The sequence below is a fragment of the Ascidiella aspersa genome, chromosome 6 (genome assembly GCF_963924565.1).
Source record: "Ascidiella aspersa chromosome 6, kaAscAspe10.2, whole genome shotgun sequence".
NCBI lineage: Eukaryota > Metazoa > Chordata > Ascidiacea > Phlebobranchia > Ascidiidae > Ascidiella > Ascidiella aspersa.
In genome coordinates, this window is record NC_139452.1 from 1021551 (window position 1) to 1044992 (window position 23442).

The following is a 23442-nucleotide window of genomic DNA, read 5'->3' on the forward strand; positions in this document are numbered from 1 at the left end:
GTAAAACGTATAAACAATAGCCAACAATCAAAGTGAAGTTTCACCTGTTAAAAAATATACGGCATTTTTAAAATAAATAACAAAGATAAAACAATTTGAACTCTAAACCTAAACTGAAAAAGTACTTTTTCTACTCAAGTGCTGGTTAATCTCTAATGCGCACTGTGAATAACTAACTTATGAATTCACATAAACAACGAGAATATATTTTTTTGAGTTAAGAGAACTGTTCTGCTTCTATATTTACTATTTATTTCTCGGAATAACTTTACCTTTTAATTCTGAATTATTCGCTTGTATTTCTTCTATGGGACACGTCGGTTTTGCTACAGCGAATTCGAAAAAACTCTCATTCGCAAAGTGTTCGAAAAATCCCCGATACACGTATTTATTGACCTTTTTGAAATAATTATTAATATATTGAGCTTATAGATAATTTTGCTAATAATATAGTAAAATGAACTATTAAATATTGTTTTATATTAGGACTATGTGCACATTTTTACCAACCAAAGTTTTTTTAACTTTCCACGCTTTCTACCCTTCGCATTGGAAAATGTAATAGAAAACTTCACGCTCACTAAGCATGCAACTTGTGATACTAAAATGACGTTTTGCTGTCGTCGAAATTTAAAAAATAACGCCTAATATTTTACCATTCTAGTTGAAGAGTTACTACAAATTGGGCAAAAACCAATATATAAGTGTGTCTTAAACTGTGAATCTATGAAATTTAATTTGCTGTTAACTGGTTACAAACTCCTGGCAAAAAGGTTCGTAAAAGTAGTGTTGGTTTAATATGAAGTAAAAGCCCTTGTCTATTAGCTTATATTTACTATACAGCGTGTTTACTAACAAACAAATATAAGATTATCTGCCACTATACAATTATAAATATAATAATTACCTTTAAAAAATTACCACTCGCAAAAGTTTTGTTATAACTTAAATCAATCCTTTGTTTATAACGAACTTAAGTAACTATTTACAAATAACTTAGCTTAACTTAGTTAAAACACTGCTTGACTTGACTTCAATTTAACCTGTGGTTCTTAACCTTTTTAGGGTCGTTACCAAAAGAAGTAGGCTACTTGAATTCATGAAATGACTACTTTTTTAGAAAGGTATGATCTGCAATCAATTAATGTACAACCAAACACCAAACGTCACAAATTGGTAAGAATCCTAATTTTTGACCAACCGTAAATCTAAATAGTTCTTTTTGCCTCTGCAATTACAACAAAACACTGTTCTAGCGTTTCCTCTTTTATTACAACTCGAAAAACCACATTGTAAATGAATAACGTTGTTGACATCATCAAACTAATCTATTCAGTTGACCGGGTTTTGTTCCCATGACAACTTTGCGTGACGTATAGAGACACTGACGTCATACTTTCCGTTGAGTTTGTTTCCAATCTGGCTTCTGCCGGCTCGGGGCATTCCCCTAAATCAAGAAGAAAATAATGTCGACTTTATAGATTCTGAAAAGGTATTTGAGTTATTTGTGAAACCCTTTAAAAAGAATAGAATAAATAGATTGATTTATTAACAGAATTGATTTTCGAAACATGACTAAAGATAAAATACAGTAAAACTTATTTGTTCACAATTGAATTAGACCAGGAGTTCTTAAACTGGGGACCATGTACCCCTTGGGGGTCCGTGATAGTATTTTAGGGCAGTCCACGCGAAAAAATGAAAATTAAGGGTCCGCGGTAAAGAAAGTTAAAAAACCCTGAATTAAAAAGAATCAATTGTTCCTTCGGTGAAACTTGTAACCATTGAGTTTCGCTACTTTCACTTACTTTTTGTTGCGTGGGTTCCATTGCTCAATCGGCGAACAAGTTCGGTTAGATTTGTACTTTTTCAACAGATCGTCCTGAAACGATCGAGGTGTGGTTAATCATCAAGTTTGAAACGTGAAAAATTGAAAAAAATTAGAAACTTCGAAGCCGCAGTAAGAGATTCACAACGTCAAAGTATAGTATTAAGGTAAAAAAAAACAAAAATCTTTAAATGGTATTTCAAAATGGTAGAATTGTAAACACGTAAAGTTAAAATTTAGCGTTAAAATAGTTTGTTTAATTTAAAATTATTCAGATTTGATAAACTTTGTACAGCTTCAAACATTTGGGTATTGCAATATTGATTTCTAAAGCAGATTAGTAAGATATTGTACAAGCTCAAAGTTAAGTTGGGGTTAGAATAGTTTGAAAGATATTAAAAGCAGATTTTGAACAATTCCAGCGTAAAACAACAACCTTAAAGTGGTTATGGATTAACATTAGTTCAACTATATTAAATAAACTTTGAAGTATCACCAGAATTCAACAATTTCTATAACCTTTTTGAAATCTAAAGTAGGCTTAGTGTGCACGGAGCAACACTAATGCAAAACTTATGCAACCTTAAAGTGGCGATGGGATAGAATCCAGTTCTGCGCGTTGAACTTCAGGTAATTTTGCAAATGATTTGACTGGGGCGTAAAACTGACTGGTTTACAACAAATATGACATTATAATCTACAGAAAAATTATAATCCAAACTCGCTTATATTAGACATACGGGCCAGACAGTTGTTGGCTGTCTTAAATAAACTGCCGATTTTCTATCTGACATTAACCTTGAAAATTAACCTTAAAGTGGTATTAGGGCTTAAAATAGTTCTATTGATTTAAATAAACTTGAAGGTGGCATTAGGGTTCAATTGCTTAAATAACGTTTTAGCTAAAGCATAGGTTAGTGAGCTTTCAGCAACACTAAATAAAACTTAAAGTGGAAGAGAAAAAAAAAATTATCTGTAAAATTTTAATTAAATAATAGTCTTCAAAAACTTGAGTGGAGTACTTGTATAACCTTAAGCTAAAGTATAGGATTAGTGTGCTTTGAGGAACACTAATGCAAAAAACCTTGAAGTGGTAGTTGAATAGAATCCAGTTCTGTGCGTTGTCTGAGTCCTTGTTTGCGTAAAACTTGCCGGCAACTTTCCATCCGTGGTGTGTGAGGAATGCTTGGTTAAGTACGGCGAAGTTGTAACCGGCCACATGCATCTCGCAGATCTGCAAACGTACAGCGTGAGATCATATGCAAGTAGTTATCAATCAATATCAATAGTTATCAATGTTGGACGCTTACTGTTGTTGGAACGGCGGTATTGGTAGATTAACCAATGAAGGCTGAGTTAGGATAAACGTTAGCGTTGCAAAGACTAACTTAAATTTAAATGACTTGACTTGAATTAAAGTCTTTCGGATGAAATGACTTTACTTGGACTTGAGTCATTGGCGCAAATAACATAAATAAATGAAGGTGTTTTAAAACAATTCAGTAAAATTGGGTCATTCAAGCATTTTTGAATGTTTTCGAAGAGTACTTTTGCACGAATCGCCCAATATATAAAGATGAAGCTGCCATATTTTCGATTTAGCCAAACACCTACAATTGTCTTATTAGTGACTTCTATGTTGTGCCTGAGAAATACCTTTAGCAATAGAAACATTTTTCTGACAACGTGTATGATACGTATTAGAAGAATGGCGCATTTGGGAAACACAACGCATATATCTGTTGCTGTCAAAGTGATACAGGCCAAGTTGTTTGAACAGGCCTGATTCGCATAATACCCTGTCTGTTGGCATCGTGTTTTAATTGTAATACCTACGTAATTTGTGCTTACCACACCGAAATTAAGAAGGCAAAATAAACCAAAACTTGACAACGAGCGAGTACTTTCGTATTGTTGTTTTTTCTAAACTTTGCAGCAGTTGTATGTGATCACTGATCAACTGTTTCAGGCGATACATAAGCGAGTCCGCACCTATTATAACCAAAGCAATTGACCAAACCTGCTGGATTCGATCGAAGCCGTACTGCTTAAACCTTTCGTCATAGTCGGGGATTCCCCTGCGAGCAATGTAGAAGGGCTCCCAGCTTTTGTTCCAATCAGCGTCAAAAGCAACTTCAAGCTGCTCGCTCTGCAACAAATCAATCTGTTCGTGTAACTAACTCTCATTACGCCATAAAGTTATTGACCGTGGTTACAATGGGTTGCAAAAATATCGCAAAAAAAGGTCTAATGTAAAAAAATCTTTAAAAATTGAAACGGGATACGTTTTAGCTTTTTTCATAAAAGGGGATTTTTATTGTAAAATCTTCAAAATGCAAAAATAAATACAGCCTTGTCACTTTTTAAATTTTTAATAAAATTTTTATTGCTTCTGGACTAAACAGATTTTATGTGGTTCTAACAAATTTATACAATCTTTAGCGTCGAAAAAACAGTAGTGGGCAAACAAATTGGCAATTAAACACGCCACATTAACGTTATGTAAAAAGTAACTTCAATCGCGTAAGATATTTAATCAACATAACTGGTGCGTCAGCTGTTTATACAAAAGTGAATGGAGGAACATACGCTCTAAACGTCCTCTTAAAAAAGATAATGAGTTTTCCAAAAAAATTAGGTATTTTTTAAATAAAAAACTTGATAGAAACTAATGTTTGTTCTTTATTGTTTAACCAAGCACTCGGTGCTACTTTACTTTACTTTTGTTTTTAACGATTTTCTAAACGCAGTATTGTTTCTCTTATTTATTCATTATTGCGTTTTTGTCGGCCAAGTTAACAAGTTCAAATGAACGTTGTGTAGACACGCTCAAGTTACTTTACCTCGGGTGCGTCCTTCCACTTGTCGAAATCCTCTGCTTTGTGGCACCACCAGCAAGTCTCGTTGTGGAAAGGACGAACCGTACCTTCATAAACCTGCAAGTAGAAACAACAAATGTTTAATCAGAACAAATTTAAAATAAAAAATATTTGATAATTGTGTAAAAAAAAGTGACACAAGTTTTAAAATTAAACAAATATAAATTTTCCAATTTCAAGGCCGTCCAAGCCAGACTTGGACAACTAGATAATAGTAGTTTTCTAATTCAATGGATTAATGTAAAATGTGACTAATTCTAATTTTGATTTAATTAGAGAATTGCTGATGGCTTTAATTTTTGTTCTGATACAATTCAGATGATACAAAAATGCTACTTTTTTAACGGTAGTTTTAGTCTCTCAGTCGAAACAAAGATTTAAATTAAAAACTCTCTTGTCAGAAGTTGGTGATTTACAGAGTGAAAACACAAAAATGATTTAGACATATAAAATTTGACAGACAGGTATTTACTATTCACATTCTTTTTAGAATAATTTGTGATTGAAAATAAATTGATTGTGAATAATTGAATGTAATTTTATTTTAAATTCGAAAATCTAGTTATAATTCTAAACTAGTTTGGAAAAACTGAATTAAATCTAGTTTGTTTAAGCAAATTAAATTCATAGTAAATTTTCTTATTTATTAGACTTTACCCCTCTGAGCAGATCTTTCTTTTCTTTAGGAAACTCGAGACCTTCTTGGACTTCGAACACCGGGACAACGTAAGCTGACGTGTCCTTCACTGATTGGTCGAACAGGTTGTGACGTCGCGCGAAATCTGTGAACTGATGACGTAGGCCGGTGTTGGGCATGACGTCAATGTCTGCAAAATAGTCAAGTTTTCATCAAAGTTGTATTATTATAGAATTTATATATTTGTAAATGTGAAACTAACTGCGTACAGAAATACGGACTAGCGTTTTTACACGCTGAAGTATTTTCATACAAATTACACTTATGGATAATAGGAACTGAAACGTTCATACACACAATGAATATTTGTATATTCTGTTATCAAGCTCGTCTGGAGCCTTGCTGACCAACGATAACAGCAATCATTATACGCACATCTACACAATGTGCATTTTTTTATTAAGCCCTTCTGGTGCAGTACTGGCCAAAGGTAACGGCACCCGTAGCACACCAGATAACTTCGGAGAGGCCTACCGAACCCAGACAGCCTAATCAAGGTGCAAGCAAGGCGAAACAAAAAACTAGAACAAGCCGAGTATTTAAAAAAACCAAGTCCGAGTCCAAGTTTCATCAGTTATTCAAGTCAAGTCATTTAGCCCCAAAATGGCTTAAGTCAAGTCAAGTAACTTCTGTGACTTAAGTCAAGTCTTAAAGTTATTACCACACTAGCAATCAGTTTTCCTCACCGACTAGTAAAACGTACTGAGTGATGACGCCCGACCTCGCTGCATTCCTCAGTACGTTGTGTGGAAACGAGATGCCGACGTCGTAGTTCTGGTATCCGTAACCTCGCAACTTTGCAAGCAAATCGTCGCAAGAAAGATCAATCCAAGATCCAACCTGGAAACGTTAGGGCAAATTAGAGTTGGATCAATTGCAATTGTAATTGTAATGTAACTAAAGCAGTTTCATTCTGCGTAATTCTATTTCTAATTATACTTTGCTAAAATTTTCGCTCAATACATTGATATTGAGAAAATTGAAGTTTCGAAAATGTTCCACGTTATTACCTTTCTTTGGGGAGCGATGACGCATAAACTGTTTCCCAAATTTCCGCAGCAAAAGAAATTGAAATTGAAGTAATTAATTATAGTTTTTAATGTTATTGCAATGTAATTGAAACGTTAAAGGGAGTAATTGTAATTGCAATTACCCTGAATTAATGTAAAGTGGTGAAAGTTAGCCGGAACGGCTTACCGAGAAAATAAAGAAGGAAATGGCTATTCAACCAGACACTAAAGTAGTGCAAATCGATATTTAATCACTAACGGGTGCAAGCGTAAAAGAGAGATCTGGTCAAATAGCCCATAGGCACTTCCTGAGACCATTTACCTGGCTAACCAAAAAAACTCAATCCATTTTGTAGTAAATCATAGAAATTCCAAAATACGGAGCGCTAATTCCAAACCCAACTCAAATTCAAGCTTAAAAGAGCGACCCGGTCAACGAGCCACTTCCAAAATGTAGTAAGAATAAACCCAAAATGTGTTTCATTGATCACTGCGTTATCCATTTCCTTCTTAAATGAAGTTTTACCAGAGCAAGGTCTCCAACTTGATTGGAAGGATAAACTAGGTGAAAGGTCACGTGCTTCCTTATCTTGGGGAAGCACCTTCTCAGCAAACTGATGGAGTCGTCTGTGTAACTTGCGTCCTTTGAGGTAAAAAAGCATCGATAATATCCAGGGCTTACTGAAAAACGCCCTACTTTTGATTCATATACTAAGTACCGCTTACCACATTTAACATCGTTATTAATTTCAACCAAGGGTGGGCAACCTACGCTAAATCCGACCCGCCAACGGTATTTTACGAAAGGGGTAAAAAGTAATTTCCTATGTTTTTTTTTATTTTTTCAACTAGGTAAATGCGAAAATTTTCAAGCCTGAAGGCGTAATGTATAACCTTATGAACTATCAACAATGGACGTTTCGCCAACGTATTTATATCTGAATGCATAATTCAATTGTCAGTTAAAGTTTATTACATCTCGCAAAAGTTTGGTTTCAACCCGCGACTGGGAAAAGGTTGCCCTAGCCTGATTTAAGCTTTCAAGCAAACAGGACACTTTTTTTGCAATATTATTTAAATTTTACTCCTTGTCGCAGTTTACCGCTTACCACATTTGGCGCGAAAACGGCGCAAGAAACGGGTCCGTCCCATCGGTCCAACAGCTCCACCAAGTGGTGAAGGTGGTTCACTGAACACTGGGTGGCGAGCGAGATGTCCTGTCAAACAGAAAAATAACATAGGGATGTTCGATAATATCGGATCGGAGCCGATACCCGATGCCAAGTTGTAGTATCGGTACTCGTCCGATACTAGGGTGGTATCGGTGCCGATCCGATACCAAACTAAATCGGAATTTCAGCCATAATCGGCATTAAAATGCAGCGATTTCTAACGTAAAAGGTAATTATATCAAATAGCAGTAGGTTAACAACTATTAGGGTAACTATAGACTTCTTAATGCTAATGCAAATTTTGTACACTAAATTACTTTTCTCAATTTCATCTAATTTGCTTGTTTAAGCACAGTAATGTTATTTGGTGCCGGATGAATCGCGATACTTTTTGACCAAAATATCGGTTACCGGAATAGAACGTCAAGTATCGTACATTCCTAGTAACACGTGTTTTAGCTAAGAACACTTCAAGACAAAAATTATGACTTAAACTGACAGACCTCCGTACTAATATATATTTACACCAAGTTCTGTAGCATGACAAAATCATTTGATAAGTCTGGTGTTAATTTGACTTTGTGTGAGCAGCGCATAGCGTGAAGTGAGGTGACATAATGAGGTTAAAGTTTAACCATTAATCGAGACGCATGACGCCTTTCGGTTAAAAGAAATTTATCAAAGTGGGGAAAGAAATACTAAAAACGCAATCGGCATTAAAAAAAATTATTTACGTCGTTAAAGTATGGAAAAATACGAATTAATGTCATTTTCTGTCACATCGCGATAATTTTTGTCCAAAATATCGGTATCGGGATAAAAAGTCAAGTGTTTTAGCTAAGAACACTTCAAGACAAAAATGATGCACTTTCTAGTGCGGTGGTCGGCAAACTGTGGGCCGCAGAGACATTTTAGTGGGCCGCGAGTTACTTTGAATAAGCTTAGTGTGATAATGTAGTTGTGGGCCGCGTGATAGTCGTACGTTCATTGCAATTTATTTTAAAAGTTGGTGTGGCCTATAATTCTTTAAATTGGCTTAGCTTGGTAAGGCCCGCGTGCCAAATATGGCCCTGAGAGCCTGTCGAACTATATTTTTTGCCAACTTTAACTATATGTAAATGCAAAATGTTTCGCGTTTCGCGCGTAATGTTTTACATCATGGCATGGTAGTGTTTTGGCCGTCAAGGCGCCGTGTAATATTTAAACTTAAAATCAAATATCCTGAAGCCGCCACAGTTTTCGTAGTGGTTTTACGTAGGGGACCTTCAAAATCTCTGAAAAGATTACTTTGGGCCGCGACAAAAAAGTTTGCCCACCGCTGTTCTAGTGATTAAAGCAACCGATTTTATTTGTGTTATGTAACTATTACACGAAAAATTAAATCAAAACCGTAAGACTGTATGCAATATTTTATTGAAGAAAGAAAACTTACATTGAAGTTATAGTCGGCTGAAATTCCATCTGATTTGTAGAATCGAACAATTCTGTAATCCCCACTGCAACATAAAACGATTGCTTATCAATTATTCTGGTAATTAATACAAGACAGCGTAAGGAGTGGATAAAAAAACGTACTATAAGGGAGTTTTAAACATATACAGATGTAAATAAATAAATATAAATCGCTCTTCTGGTGTAAACGAAGTATAAACCCCTTTCTGGTGTAAACGAAGTATCAAATATACAGATGTATATGTTTTTTTAATCATACCAAACTTATTCTTCAACCCTCTAATCGTTAAAAGATAAGAATGGATTTGTTTTAATATTAGTGAATAAAAGTCTCCTAGAATGGGCTCTGGTAGTAGAACTTAAGAAATTAGTTAAAACCCAAGTTATTTGATGTGCTTTGAACTTTTAACCTTTTATCCAACATTGGGACAAGTTTTTACATGTCTTGTTATATCTGTCTTGATTGTTTGCCACAATGAGAAACAAAGGGCCATTGTTTGCAACATAAGGCGGTAAATTTGAAAGAAAACACAAACAATCGTAAGCTTAGAAAGTGTTTTCAAAGGATTGATCACCTTACTGAATACTGAACAATGTTTTCCTAGAAATAAACAAACTGATCCAGGTTTAGCAAAGCAGCTTGTAAGGCTTGGGAATTGCAGGACGACTAAAAAATGATTTACCCCAAACACTATTTGGGAGTTTTTTCAAACGAATTATTGGCTTATTATTACAGAAGTCTAAATTCAAATTGGGCCAATTTGTCGATATCCATGCATTACATAAATCTTCTAGTATCCAATTGGGCCATAAAACAACGTTTGAATCTTATTTCGACAAATGTCAGTTTGAATCCTTGTTTCCCAACATAAATATTTTTTTTAATTGATTCTGCTTCAATATTTTATTTACTTTTGATGTAACGTCCGCGACAAAAGGGTGACTTTTTTAGTCCTTTAATACATTTTATTAGTTCCAGTTGAACAGTTGTTATCTTTCAAATCGAAAACAAACGACGCGGTCACATTCTTAAATATGACGTCACAATCACCTGTAGTCGAGGGTTTCCCCCGAAATGAGGATCCGTTTTGTTTTGGGTTGAACTCTACTCGGGAAAAACGCTTTGAAGAAACTCAAGAAAGTGAAGAACTGAAGCAGGGTCAGCGCGATTATGACGTTGCGAAATCGGCACAGTGACGTCATAATACCGGGCGCTCGAATTAGTTACGTCATTTCTCAAAATCCTCGTAAAAAAGCTGTGAGGAGAAAATGGAGTTCGATTAGTAATGGGGCGAGGTGATTGCTATATTGGCGTTCGTGTGAATCGGGAAAGTTGAAAATAAACGTCTGGATGACGTCATCATGATGATGTCATCAACTTTAAGTGGGCGACGGAAAGTTAACAACATTAATCGAGTCACAGCTGAATGAATCAGCATTGGAACAACATAAGTTGCTTGATTCAAAAACTTAGTTAAAAAGTTTCGAGAAATGAAAATAACTTTAAACAATGCGTGCTTCATAAAGCCATGGATCTCTAGTTTCTAGTAAAGCTTTTTCCACAGAATCTATTAAATGTGAAAAACATAATTATATTTAAAAGAACAAATCAATGAGCTAGTTTTGTTGCATTTTAATATTCTTAAAAGTATATAACAATTAGACTGAAACATACATTTCGACATTGTGTATATTCTGTGTTCAAAGTCTCCCTACGCCTTCGAAAAGACTATTTATGAAATCAGTCAATAAGGATTGAATTGCAAGCAAGACTAGAATCCATTCAACTGCAAGATAATTTTTTTCCAATTAGGCCGTGGCGGATAGAATCTCATATTATCCTTAAAATTGTCCCTTATGAAACTTATAATTAACCCTTTGTGGGCAATTACCAACAATTAAAAGCAATGTTTACGAGACTGCATTTTTCATATTATATTGCCTTTAAAAACTTGAACGATTTGCTTTTTTAATTGGAAATGAATTTACAAGGGTAACAGAGAACAATCCTCATAATCAACTCAGTAAACCCAAAAAAAACGCAAAAGTTTTGGTATTTTATCCATGCTTTGTTTAATTAGATTTATCTTAAGGAATTGTAAACCTTTGACTTTCTACAAACAAACAACCAACCAAGCTATCTTGTTCAAAACATTCCAAAGCAAGATGTTGAAAATCAATAAAAGGTTTTCAAAACGTTTACAAAATGCTATACTTCTGTATGGGCATTGATATTCTTTCTCCAACCATTATGCTCCAAAGCAACCAAGTTATTTATAAACATCTACAAATACCTCAAGTCTGATTCAATTGGTCACCAGTCCATCTGCTTATCAATCTATCAAACTAAAGACACTTGAACCTGTTAATAAAGTTGTACAAAGTGTTGAGAAGCTGAACATGAGCGAATTACTCACAGCACAAAACACAGCCTCAGGGCATTGAGGTTTCACTGGCTCGCCGCTCAAAACCGATTCGAATCGAACACTTTGAGTCTAGAAGCCGCGATGAGAGCGCCGTGTGCTCGCGCGCTTTATTGTGACGTCACAAGGTGCAGATTTGCGGATTATGAGCGACAATAGAAGGTTTTTTGGGGGTTGGTTTTTGAGTTTAAGGCTAGGATTGTCCAGAACCGAAGATTTTTGCAATAAGCGTTTGTTTAAAGTCAAGTCAATCGGGAAAATCAAAAACTACGTGAGACTTCCTATTTATTGACAAAATAAACAAAACGCATTAAATTTGACGATTTTACAAGTCTGATGTAAAAACATGCTCCGGTCGAAATGTTTCGCTATTGTAATCTAGTTGTTATCAAGCAACGTAATATTTGCAAAGATATATTTAGGTACAGCATGTTCTTTTATTTAGTCTTTCGGGAGATTTTATTTAGGTCATGTAAAAATATTTGTATTTTTGAGGTAGACTAGCGCATTTTCTGTACGTGCTCGTGCTGTTTTAATTTCTCTCAGCAAAACTGACAACAAAGTTTTTTATCACAAATTAATCGCTGATAAGAAATATAGAAAGTAAAAATTTGTTAGAAAATAAACTGTTTTGACATTTCATTAAATCGTTCTAAATTGTTGCAAGTCGGCAGAAAGGCAGGGAACCGATAACGAATAATAAAACAGGTGCCGAAATTATCTTCTTATCCAGGTGTATTCCCGACAGACGTTTAAACAGTAAAATTCGTGTAAAAAAAACATATAATTTTTCTACCATTATCAGTATAAACCTGCGCAACAACGATATATTACGAATTTTGCGATATTCACAATTTCTGAAAAGTTATAAAATGCGGCACTCAACTTAACCTAGGCAAAAATAGAGGTAATTATAAAAATGCGACGTATAAGAAAACTTTATTGCAAGGATATATTATAGGTAATTTAAATTCACTACAAAGTTAAATATTCTAGTAAAGCTTGCGCTCCCCAATAAAATACATATATAGTTGTTTTCTGTAGGAGAAAGTACTGTGATATTTTATTAAAGCGGTGAGAAATAAAGCGTTTTTCAACATAATTTTGTAAGATAAAAATATAATTTTAGCAACGAACATTAGTTATAAACTTAATGTTGATTACATATTTCGTGTCATTTTCAATAAAAATATGGTGTTTATCACCAATAAATGTGCCGATAATAATTTCACTTTGGTTGCTCAGCTATTACATCCAGGAGCCATTTTAACGTTGATAACATGTTACTGGAGTGAAAATCCAGCACGTCCAGACAGAACGTTTATTTCGCAAACGGAAGTCGCGAAACACGTATGACTAGTTTCCAAGTAAGGTGGGATAATCGTGGGCTGCCGGTGATCATACAATGCAAAATTTCTCCAATGAATTACGCAAAGCATTTTTGGTGAAAAAAGTACAACGTTGGAATGTAGCAATTTTGGAATGTAAGAGCGGGATCGTATGATAAAGTCTTGGTTTAATATGATTCTTGCCACTTAATATATCTTGACAAGCAGCGAATATCGCTGGATTTATATAAAACGCTAATGAGTTATAGTGGTCAGTACGAATTCAGAGAGCTTGGCTGTACAGTTAGGCCCATATGTGAATAATTAGTTAGCTTTATTGCTAATTCCTATAACCTCATGTTATAAGTGTGGCGATATAGTTGGTCAGACTTCGAAGGGGCTAGGATACACTCATGCCATACATGGGACAATTCAGTTAATTTACAGATTCACCAAAAGCAAAACACCAGGGCGTTTTCTATATTGCCTTGTCATCAATTAAGGGCGGTTTTCAAGTTCGTTGTTTTGAAGCAAGTGTACCGCAAATGTTTTTAAATATTTACTGTGTCGCAAGCTAAAAAGTTTGAGAACCGCTGTTCTAAGGGTTTACAGATATTTAGCGGCAATGTTAAAAGACAATCGATATGTTGTAGTTTCCCCCGGTAATAAGAACCATATCCAATGCTTGCATGAGATAAAGCAATAGCGAAATCCGATATACCGACTGATGTCTGCCCTAAGGCACCCGTTGTACTGTTGATAAACGTATCATTGCGGTCCAGTGCAACGTAAGAAGGCTTACCCTTGATCAAATCGGTGTAAATGTCTAGAATGGTTCAGCTGAAAGTAACACGCTAATGGATACCAGGTTATATTAGCGTTAAAACCGTCAAGTTTGGCATTTGACATAATTTAAACCAAAAATAAATATAGCGTTTGACAATAAATCTAAGAGCATAATTGCTGGAGGTTGTATTTAAGTATAGCAGAAATTTCAAAGCTCATTTAGAAGTAGGTTTTTCCATTTGCATAATGGAAGTAAAAAAATAAAAACTATTATAGATAAACGCTTAAAAACCTAGGCTGAAAACTTGAAGTGAAAGAATATCATCAGTTTAAGTAAACCTTTTTAGTTAAATTATTGCCCCAGTTTTTTTGAGGCCCTAGGCCATATTGTTCTTAAAAATTTTCGACGATAACTTCGCACCTGTTGTCCGAATTCTTAAAAGCCGACAAATAGCTTTTGATTTCAGCTAATTATTTCCCCATCCTCTACTTAGAGTGTGAATTATCCCGGGTTTGAAGAATAATTGTGGCCTGGATTCCCGATGACGTCACACAATCAAAATATGACTCAAGGCCCACGTCCCAGTTAGCTTGAATTATGCCGTGTCATTTCAGACATGTTCTTATTAAATATTCTTTAGACTTTCCTATCTTAGTCAAAGTCAGAAGTTCTAGTCTTTTAAAAGAGAAATATATTTCGCCAGAAAATAATGCAGCATCAGTCTCTAGAAAAAGAACTTATTAATGACTGAGACTAAGACAGAAAAATGTAAAGAATATTTGCTACCATTTGAACTCATTGTCGTTATTTCTGTGTAAGGGCGAGGAGATATCTTCATATTTGTACATTCAGTTTGTCAAGTTCTTATGAATTGCGACATTTGTCATCTAAAAGCATTTTGTCTAAAACCGTCATTTCAACCTTAATGTTAACATCGGTTAACTGTTATAACATTTTTTGGTCGATTGTTATGCAATTCGAAGTAAAATTTAAATATCAAAGATGTTAAGCAATGTCATAATATGCCTTGTCTAATCAACGCAGCGTAATTTCAGTCAATATTATAAATTTAAGATACATCACCATAAAAGTCAGTTCAAAATTGAAGTAATTGTGTTGGCTGGGGGATTTAATGTGTGAAGAAGTTTGTAGTTAAAGGTAGCAAGAATATCAATTAAAGCCCCTAGGAAAGTAAGTTGCATTTTCAACATTTCAAATAAATCTTAAGGTAATGGCTGAAGGTTGTAGTTAGACGTAGAATAAATATCCATCATATTAACGTTTACGCGGAAATCATGATTACCTAGATATTTTTGAAACAGCCTAAAGGCACTTTGTAAACTATTTTGGACGGCGTGTTTCCAAATTTAACGTTTGCGAATTACTTACAGGAAATAGATTAAAATGTTGTTGAAGTTGTGTTTTCTGCTTGTTCTGCTCTCATCGACTGTTCACGGTAAAATATAGATTGTGATTAAAGCTTTTTGTTTGCATGAAGCATGACAAATGTATTTGTAACGGCGGTGTACAAGAGCATAGCTGTCCCACTTTTTATTTCTGGAGAAATAAAAAAGCATTTATTGTTACAACTTCCATAGTTGTGTTAGCTTTACTACTTTTCAAAACCTAAAAAAACACGAAATGACGAAAAACAAGAAATGTAACTATCGCACAACTCATAACCGTTAATTCCTCGAACAGGTCAGGGCGCTTGCAGAGAGAGGTTACGCGGACCGTCGGGTGTTTTCAAGTTTCCCAACTTCAACGCTTGCCCAGGCAACTTCAGGTGGATCATGAGAACTCATAGGAAGGAGTCGGTCAAGTTCACTATCACTGTGCTCAAGGAAAGCAGCTCCATACTACAGGTTAGATAGGTTGGAAATGCTTAATCTCTGTTTAATACAGGGGTTTTTAAACATTTTTTACCGCGGACCCCTAAAATTTTCATTCATCTCGCGTGGACCACTGTAGGAAGCAAAAATTAAAAAATGACGTTATAAATTGACGTCACAACAGAAATATACTTCATAAATTGGCTGATTTTGGTCCCAAAAAGCGGAAGTGAAATGGAGTCTAAATACATTCAGTGCAAAACCGTTTTATTATTGATTAATTTGTTTTCTTTAATGATCTGATTACTTCTTAACTATTCACTAATATTTCAATTAGACCTTCATGGACCCCCTAAAACTAGTTCACAGTTTAAGAACCCCTGGTTTAATAGTTTGGATGGTATATTTTCGGATAATTGCTAAAGGAAAGCTAAAACACTGTTTAATCCAGCGGTTTTGCCGGGGCTCTCAAGGGTGCCCAAGTATATCAAATTCGTTAGAATTTCAATTTTTGCTCTATTGGTGAGCTTTTTGATACAATTTTGTCTGTACGATAAAAGTACAAAGTTTTTTTTTAAATCTTGTTTATTGCAACGTTACAGTTAACCACTCAGCAAAAACACGAACAAGGGCGCCGCGAACTATTTATAATTTCTGCAGGGTGCCACAAGCCAACAAAAGGTTGCGAAACACTGGTTCAATCGTTGGGTAAAAATTGACAAAGATGTTTGGTCGGGGTTTGATAAATTTGTCTAAATAATTTGTCGTTTAAACATAAAATGACGCGATAGAAAACTGACCGTTGTAAATTTCGGATTTAACAGCATTTCACCTGCACATTTGCACACGAGGACGCTCGAGCAAAAAAGGTGCTCTCATAGCTTACTGTTTGTGACGTCACGTTATGACGTAACTTGATGATGCAATCCTTACAAATTTTCGCTCATGACAATAATCCTAGATGATTTTCATAATTACAGACGTTCCTTATTTTAATTATACAAGTCAATTTGCTGGTTACTTTTGCTGGTTTAAGATCCAGAAGGCCCAAATCGCTGGTTTAAGATCAGAAGGCCTAAATCAGGGGTGTCCAACTCAACCATGCCGGCGTGCCAATTTTTATCTTATAACTTCTTCCCATGCCAAAGTTTCGTAACCGAACCAATTCTTTTTAATCATAAAAGCGTTTTTTTACCGAAAATAAGAACGTTTATTTAAACTTGAAAAAAAAAACTGTCTAGTAAAAATGCGCATCACTACATCAAAGTGTCTCTCGGTGAGCTAACTTTTGTTTCTTCGCACCAAGCTATATAATTATGTGAATGCTAGCCTCCACACAGTATAATGTTACTATATCAAAAGTAATTGTCAGTTGTCGTGATTGCCGCGATTGTTTTATATTGTGGACAAACAATGGCAATTGGCTGTATAACAAACTTAGTATTTTTTGACAATTGGCTGAATAACAAATTGAGCTTTTTTGACAATTGGCTGAATAACAATTTTAGTATTTTTTGGGGAGGGCTTGCGTGCCATTTTTTAGTAGGTCGCGTGCCACATTTGGCACGCGTGCCGCTTGTTGGACACCCCTGGCCTAAATGCTTTTATATATGATATACTTAAGTTATTTATTTGTTTATTTCAGATCCAGAAGGCTCGTTGGGTCCGTCGACCTGGCGTTATCCAAACGATGATTCCTCTGAACAACATAAGTGCTGGAAACATCGAGGTTATCGTCAAGTCGCCTTACAAGTTCTCAAAACTCATTTTGTTGGGAAACAAAGGAAGATTCATCGTCAGATACCAAGGTAAAGTTTGGGCAACTTAATCGAAAGTTTGGAGCATAATGGCTGCAGGGGTTCTTAAACTTTTTTTACCGCGGACCCCTAAAATTTTCTTTCATCTCGCGTGGACCACTGTACGCAAAAAAATTAAAAAAATGACGTCATGAATTGACGTCACAGTACCAACAGACTTCATAAATTTGCTGATTTTGGTTCAAAAATGTGAAAGTGAAATGGAATCTAAATACATTCAGTGCAAAACCATTTTTTTTAATTCAATTGTTTTCTTTAATAAATTGATTACTTCTTAAACACACTAATATTTCAAATTCGCCTTCATGGAACCCCTAAAACGAGTTCACGTACCCCAAGGGTTCCATGGACCCCAGTTTAAGAAACCCTGGGTTAGAGGTTGTACTAAGATATTATACCAAGGTAAAGTTCCACTGAATCGAAAGTTTGGAGCATAGTGAATGGAGGTTGTAGATATCAAGGTAGGCTACATCTTCGGCAAGCAAAAAGAATGAATTTTCGATATTAATGTAACATGAGATATTATGGATTCTAAAAAACATTTTTAGGGGCAAATATCCACACAAGCCTCCAAGCTATTATTTAAAAAAAAATTTACAAATCGTTACCTAAACATACTTTTATCGTTTTATGTCGCAAAAAATTGCCCATATTAGGCCTATATGTTGTTTTTTCGTTTCACACAATAAATCGGTTACAACTTTTTTACAAATGTTCTACGTCCTTGCTTACCACATTAAAACTACTATAACATGTTTTTAATGTTTTTAAATTCGGTTTACCATACTGGTGTTTCTTTAGTTTTCTTCTGCCAGCACCCGGGTCCACAAGTTGAGGCTCGAGGCTGCAGCGGAGGTTACAACCAGAAGTATTCGGAATGCAAGTTCCAGTGCAAACAACCGAAGTTCTTCCCGAGAAACCCGAGATACATGGGAATAAACACAGCCACGTGCAGGTAATCCACACACATTATTACTTTTATAAAGCACTTAAAACTAATTATCGCACTTTCTTTACATTTGTGAATCGAATGGTTTCGGAAAGGCTTAACAAAATCACTTTGCCTGACCTGGATTATCGAACACGTAAACACTAACCGTGGTGAGTTTGGACTCAAAACATCGGTTATACCGAGACCGTCCCTCTACCAACTTAGCTACACAGGCTCAGGGGGAAGCAAGTCGAGAAACAACCATAGCACGTTGCTTGCTGCATATCGTTCGTAAAACTAGCCTGCTGTGTGGTTCGAACTCGCGACCTCGGCCATACTGCGACCGTCGCTTTACTTACTGAGTTCATTGTAGTACTCGAAAAATGTCTACATTTTAAATTCAGAAGGGTCCCAGGATACTGGATCACAGGATACACATTGTGTAATGCTTGAGTTGTTAACAAAGTTAACGCCTGTGCTTTTACATTGCAGAGGCAATGGTCGTTGGTTTGAAGACCCTACCCTTAAATGCATGTCTGTTGGTGAGATGGAACGACATTGCTTCGTCAACAACGAGGTAAGTTTCGTCGCATTACAACCTTCCAAGAGATTTTTTATAGGCTTTTTGTTTTCATCTTTGTTCAGATGATATGTTTTAAAGCAACGAATTGTCCGCTAAAAAAGTATGCCTTTGGTGAGATTCGAACTCACGACCTCCGTCATACCGAGACCGTCGCTCTACCAACTGAGCTACACATGTTTAGAGGGGAGTGAGTCGAGAAAAAAACATTATTGAAAAGGATTTCTCAACTCAAAATACAAATATACGTATTTCGAAATCCATAAAAACGTGAAAAAACTTTCAATCAATTTAGAAATAGTAAACACAGTGTTAGCTTAGTTTTGTTACGTTTTAATACACTTTTGTTTTAAAGGACTGCCCTTTTGACAAAGGAGTTTTGAATTCGTTTTTCAACACCGACAACCCTTTGCTATTGGTAAGTTCATGTGACAGTTGACGATTGAAAGAGAGTGCAACTACATTTAAATTTAATCTTGAATAAAATTATTTAGCCTTTGTGTTATTGAAAGAAAAGAAAAACTTCTGGTTGCACATTAAGTGAATACGCTCAATGAAATTAAATTATAAAAAATTAGTTTTTTTGACTTTTCTTTTTTTTCAATATTTCGTTTATTTGTCAACCTTTATAATCTTTCTAGAAGTTGTTTTGGAAGTTGTATTTACGCCTTTTTTATTTTTACTTTAACATTTTTATTTTAATGCCAATTTCGGGTTTTCAACCTAATTTGTCAATTCACACAAAAATGATACAAGGACCCCGTATTGCGGGCCACATTTTCATTTCACCCCTTATTTTTAGCTGCCTGTTGCTACCGTCGTCCCCACAGCACCACCTCCCCCTGTTCTGATCCCGGTTGAAGTTGACGGCCCCAACGGAACGACTCGCGTTATCTTTGTTGAACAACCTCAAGTGGCTTCTTTCCAGGTTAGATAAGGACGAGTTGTTTGCTGCCAGAAAATAAAGTTAATTAATTGGCATAAAACTGTAGCGACTTCTGTACCTCTGTCTTGAAGTATTCTTTTAATCGCCTTTTTCTCGTGTCCGCCTATATGGGTTTCATCGAATGTCTTAGTCAGAGACCGCTCTGTCTCTCAATCAGACCAAAACAGACACTGGTCTTCCTTGCTTCCCTTCCATTCTGTGAGCATCTGTTATGGAATAACTAAATAAGTTCAAGTACTCGGCAATACTTATAAGATAATTTTCCAACAAAATTGCTAAGGCCGAACGCAGCCATTTTTTTTCCAGTGTTGTAATGACTCCAGCAAACGACTTGAACCATTTAATCATTTGGTTCCCAACTATTTCTTGCCTTTCATGTTTTTATTACTGTTCATATCAAATACAGTGACATTAAATCTGGGTTAACAGTTTATCTGGGTGTGAAAACACAAATTTAAATTTAACAGGCTATAATTCAAAATATTAAATCTTGTTAACCCCGAAGATGTTTTTGTGCCCCACAAGGGGGCGAGGCCAACAGTTAAGAAACGCCGCTTTGATTTGTAACTACAGTTTGAAGAGGAAATAAATAAAACCCTAACACAGGGGTTCTTAAACTGGGGTCCATGGACCCCTTGGGGGTCTGTGAAATAGTATTAGATAGTCCGTGAATGCCAAATTGAAATATTAGTCTATATTTAAAAACTAATCAAATTTTCTAAGGAAAGAGTATTAAAAATAAAACAATATTTCACTGAATGCAAATAGATTTTTTTTCCTTTCACATTTTACGGACTGAAAACTGCAGGCTTATATAAAGTTGTATTGTGACGTCATTGTTGAAAATTTCTTGCTTACCGTGGTCTAATGTAGGGGTCCGCGGTGAAAAAAGTTTTAGAAACCCTGCCCTAACATGTGTGTTGCTTCAGGTGCGCGAACTTACCCCAACCTGGGAATCCCGATGCCGCGAGTATCCCAATGTTTGCGCAAGAGCACCGGACGGGAAAGCTTATGCTGTGGAGGAATGCGAACTAATTAAAGGTAATTAAACCGGAGGTCGTGAGTTCGAACCTCACCACAGGCTAGTTGTTTTTCTTGCCTGCGCTGCTTGCATAATTGATAAACAAATTCGGTGAAGAGTCTGCAATGGCTTTTCAGGTTTTTTTTCAGCTGATTTAAGGTATAAACAATTTTGTAAACTAAATAAAGATATACACACGGATATTTAATTAGCGTTAATTTCGCTCCGAACAATTAGAAATTTCGAATAATAAAAATCGGGTTTCACGTTTGTGCAGAACATTTATAATTTTTTGAATGAAATCAATAAGATCGTGTTATTTTGCAGATGCCACGGATATGTTGATTATGCTTTGCATTGTTTGTCGACATGTATTGCTCAAGTGTAACGAATCTGCCGTTGAGCTTATCGCTTAAAAAAGACGATTCTTCTGCTGAAGAACCAACAGGAGTATAGAGAGATATCATACAAACCATAACCATGCCTCATTCTTTGAAGCTCGCCTGTTTTTTTCAATAACACCAACTATAGAACTTTAGCATGCGACAGTGTTTATAAAATGTTGCTGCAAGTCATAACACCAATAAGAACAGCTACTCGGACGCTCGTATTTTAATGATTTTTTCTAATATAAAATGTTATGAACCCTGATATGTGGGTATGTAGTAGTAAGCTCTTTTTACATGACAATTATTATTATTTTACATGAAAATTATTATTAATTTTACATGACAATTATTATTAATTTTACATGACAAACATTATTATTTTTACATGACAATTATTATATTCATACAATAAATTTTGTATATTTTTCCTTAATTTTTAGTTAATACATTACTTACATATGCCTGAACCTAGAAAATATTCTTTAAATTGTTTCGATTTATAAAAAGTATTGTGCAACTTTTGTTGAGCAAATCAGTTTAAAGGTCCGTGATAGAGAACCATTGATCAATATTGTATATTTTAATGATTTACGGAATAATGTAGAAGTAAACGTTTTGTGGTACCAAGAGTTTTGCTGCAAAGTTAAATCTAAAGTGTACTATGTGATAAACTTAGTAAAAAATGCTTTCTAATGTAAACCCTGTAGTCTTCTTGTTTACAAGTTCCGTAAAATAAAAAATCTCATTCCGTGAAATAAATCACTTCACTGTATACTGTGTATTTAGTTTCTCTTTTTTAGCTACGATCGGAACATATTGACAATAAGTTTTCATATTGTTACCTCTATTTGAAAAATTTTTGAGGCAAAAACTAGCCGACCGATTTTTTGTACAAACAGGATTTTTTTATTTTATCTGATGTCACAAAAACAATGCAACTTTTGGCGCGGGCGCCCCGGTACTGTTGCGTAATTTCTCAAAAGCTTTAAAAAAAGCTAGGAGAAAAAATAGAATTTGATGAGTAATGGTGCGAGACATGATTATTGTGATCATTCAATTCGGGAAAATTGACATAAACGACCTTATGACGTCATCTACTTCAAGTTGAGTGTGTGACGTAATGTTTAAATCACGTGATCAATTCGCATATGAATGAATCACATTGTAACACCCTATCTGAGCCGCTTGACAAATCACTCACTGTTTTCTATGTACTTGGTTCGCTTCTTAAGGGATGATCGGAACATATTATTGACCACTACCTTATCACATTTTCATCTGTATTTAAGAAATTTTGGAGGCAAAAACTAGCCTACCGCTTTTTTGTATAAACATAATTTTTATTTTATCTGACAAGATAAGTTGGGGGTGAAATGCAAATTATAAAAGATTGTCCAAAACACGTGATTAATGGTTAACCCAGCCCTGGTTACATGTTGCAACATTCTTTTTGACAAAATCCTTATCTCAAACACACTCTTAGATAGAAAACAAGCGTTTAGTTCGACAACAGATTTTTTCTTTTACTCAAAAATGTTCCTAACTTCGCGCTTGGTGTTAACGTATATGGATGTCCGATAATGTCGGATCGATGCCCGATATAATTATCGACACTCGCCCGATACTATAGGCTGCATTTTTGCCGATCTGATACGAATTAATAATTCTATTTTAAAAAGGTTAATTTTTAAAAAGAATTTTTAAATCGCCTTTTAAAAAAGGCCTTTCAAAAAGGCGATTCTACTTTAAAAGGTTAATTTGTCACAAAATAATTGGTAATTACTGGAAGTCAATAAAATTCTTAACACTAAAGCAAATTTTGGCAAATAACCTGAAAAAATACCTTTCGTCAATTGATTTCGTTTGGCCTGTTTTGGCGTAGTGATGACGTCATACGGTATCGAATCGATCACGATACTTATCGCCGACAGTATCGGGTGTCAGGATAAATTTTCGAACATCTCTAGTTAAAAGTTGCAGGTATTTTATCAACGACGATGTTTGTATCAGACTGAATAATGTTCACCCAAACTGCTTAACCCCATGAACGTTCTGTGGTGTTCGCGACGGTAAGACGGAAAGTTTTGCCTTATTTCAAGTTGATTTAATTTTACTTTTACCGTGCAGCAGCCTGGAAGGTCCATTGGACCCATCGCTGCTCCGGCGTATCGCGCGTGAATTTGTTTCTTGTCATAGCCTACTTTGTGTTTTTTATTTTCAGCGCCAACGGAAAAATAAACATTACTTACTTACTAAACAATTACAACAAAGAATCAATGCAACGAATAGCCTGACTTAATTTTGTTGATTTAAACTTGAATGCTTCATAATTTTTGCCGCTGTGTTTTGT

The 23442-nt window shown here is 35.2% G+C and overlaps 2 protein-coding genes across 2 annotated transcripts; one reads left to right on the forward strand and one right to left on the reverse strand.

The window, feature by feature from the left end:
• Positions 1 to 1307: 1307 nt before the first annotated feature.
• On the reverse strand, positions 1308 to 15112 carry LOC146139070 (beta-1,4-glucuronyltransferase 1-like). The gene is made up of 12 exons (XM_083392231.1): positions 14966 to 15112; positions 10090 to 10294; positions 9019 to 9082; positions 7524 to 7631; positions 6941 to 7057; positions 6091 to 6244; positions 5365 to 5534; positions 4672 to 4764; positions 3849 to 3977; positions 2913 to 3062; positions 1809 to 1882; positions 1308 to 1447 (listed from the first exon to the last, which is right to left on the reverse strand). Exons 2-12 carry the CDS (start codon positions 10239 to 10241, stop codon positions 1333 to 1335), a joined length of 1326 nt encoding a protein of 441 aa, XP_083248357.1. The 5' UTR covers positions 10242 to 10294; positions 14966 to 15112; the 3' UTR covers positions 1308 to 1332.
• Positions 14981 to 21871, forward strand: LOC146139071 (uncharacterized). The gene is made up of 9 exons (XM_083391615.1): positions 14981 to 15032; positions 15278 to 15441; positions 17054 to 17216; positions 18027 to 18180; positions 18649 to 18733; positions 19092 to 19154; positions 19539 to 19664; positions 20612 to 20723; positions 21031 to 21871. Exons 1-9 carry the CDS (start codon positions 14981 to 14983, stop codon positions 21117 to 21119), a joined length of 1008 nt encoding a protein of 335 aa, XP_083247741.1. The 3' UTR covers positions 21120 to 21871.
• The last annotated feature ends 1571 nt before the right edge of the window (positions 21872 to 23442 follow it).

What these genes read in the sequence shown, in the direction of transcription:
- LOC146139071 (XM_083391615.1), top strand. Translation starts at nt 14,981, where the DNA reads ATGTTGTTGAAGTTGTGTTTTCTGCTTGTTCTGCTCTCATCGACTGTT. An exon ending in ATTGCTTCGTCAACAACGAG is followed by an intron (nt 18,734 to 19,091) that starts GTAAGTTTCGTC and finishes TTTGTTTTAAAG; the next exon opens with GACTGCCCTTTTGACAAAGG. An exon ending in CTCAAGTGGCTTCTTTCCAG is followed by an intron (nt 19,665 to 20,611) that starts GTTAGATAAGGA and finishes GTGTTGCTTCAG; the next exon opens with GTGCGCGAACTTACCCCAAC.
- LOC146139070 (XM_083392231.1), bottom strand. Translation starts at nt 10,241, where the DNA reads ATGACGTCACTGTGCCGATTTCGCAACGTCATAATCGCGCTGACCCTG. An exon ending in AAGTTGGAGACCTTGCTCTG is followed by an intron (nt 6,245 to 6,940) that starts GTAAAACTTCAT and finishes TAACGTTTCCAG; the next exon opens with GTTGGATCTTGGATTGATCT. An exon ending in TGGAACCCACGCAACAAAAA is followed by an intron (nt 1,448 to 1,808) that starts GTAAGTGAAAGT and finishes TTCTTGATTTAG; the next exon opens with GGGAATGCCCCGAGCCGGCA.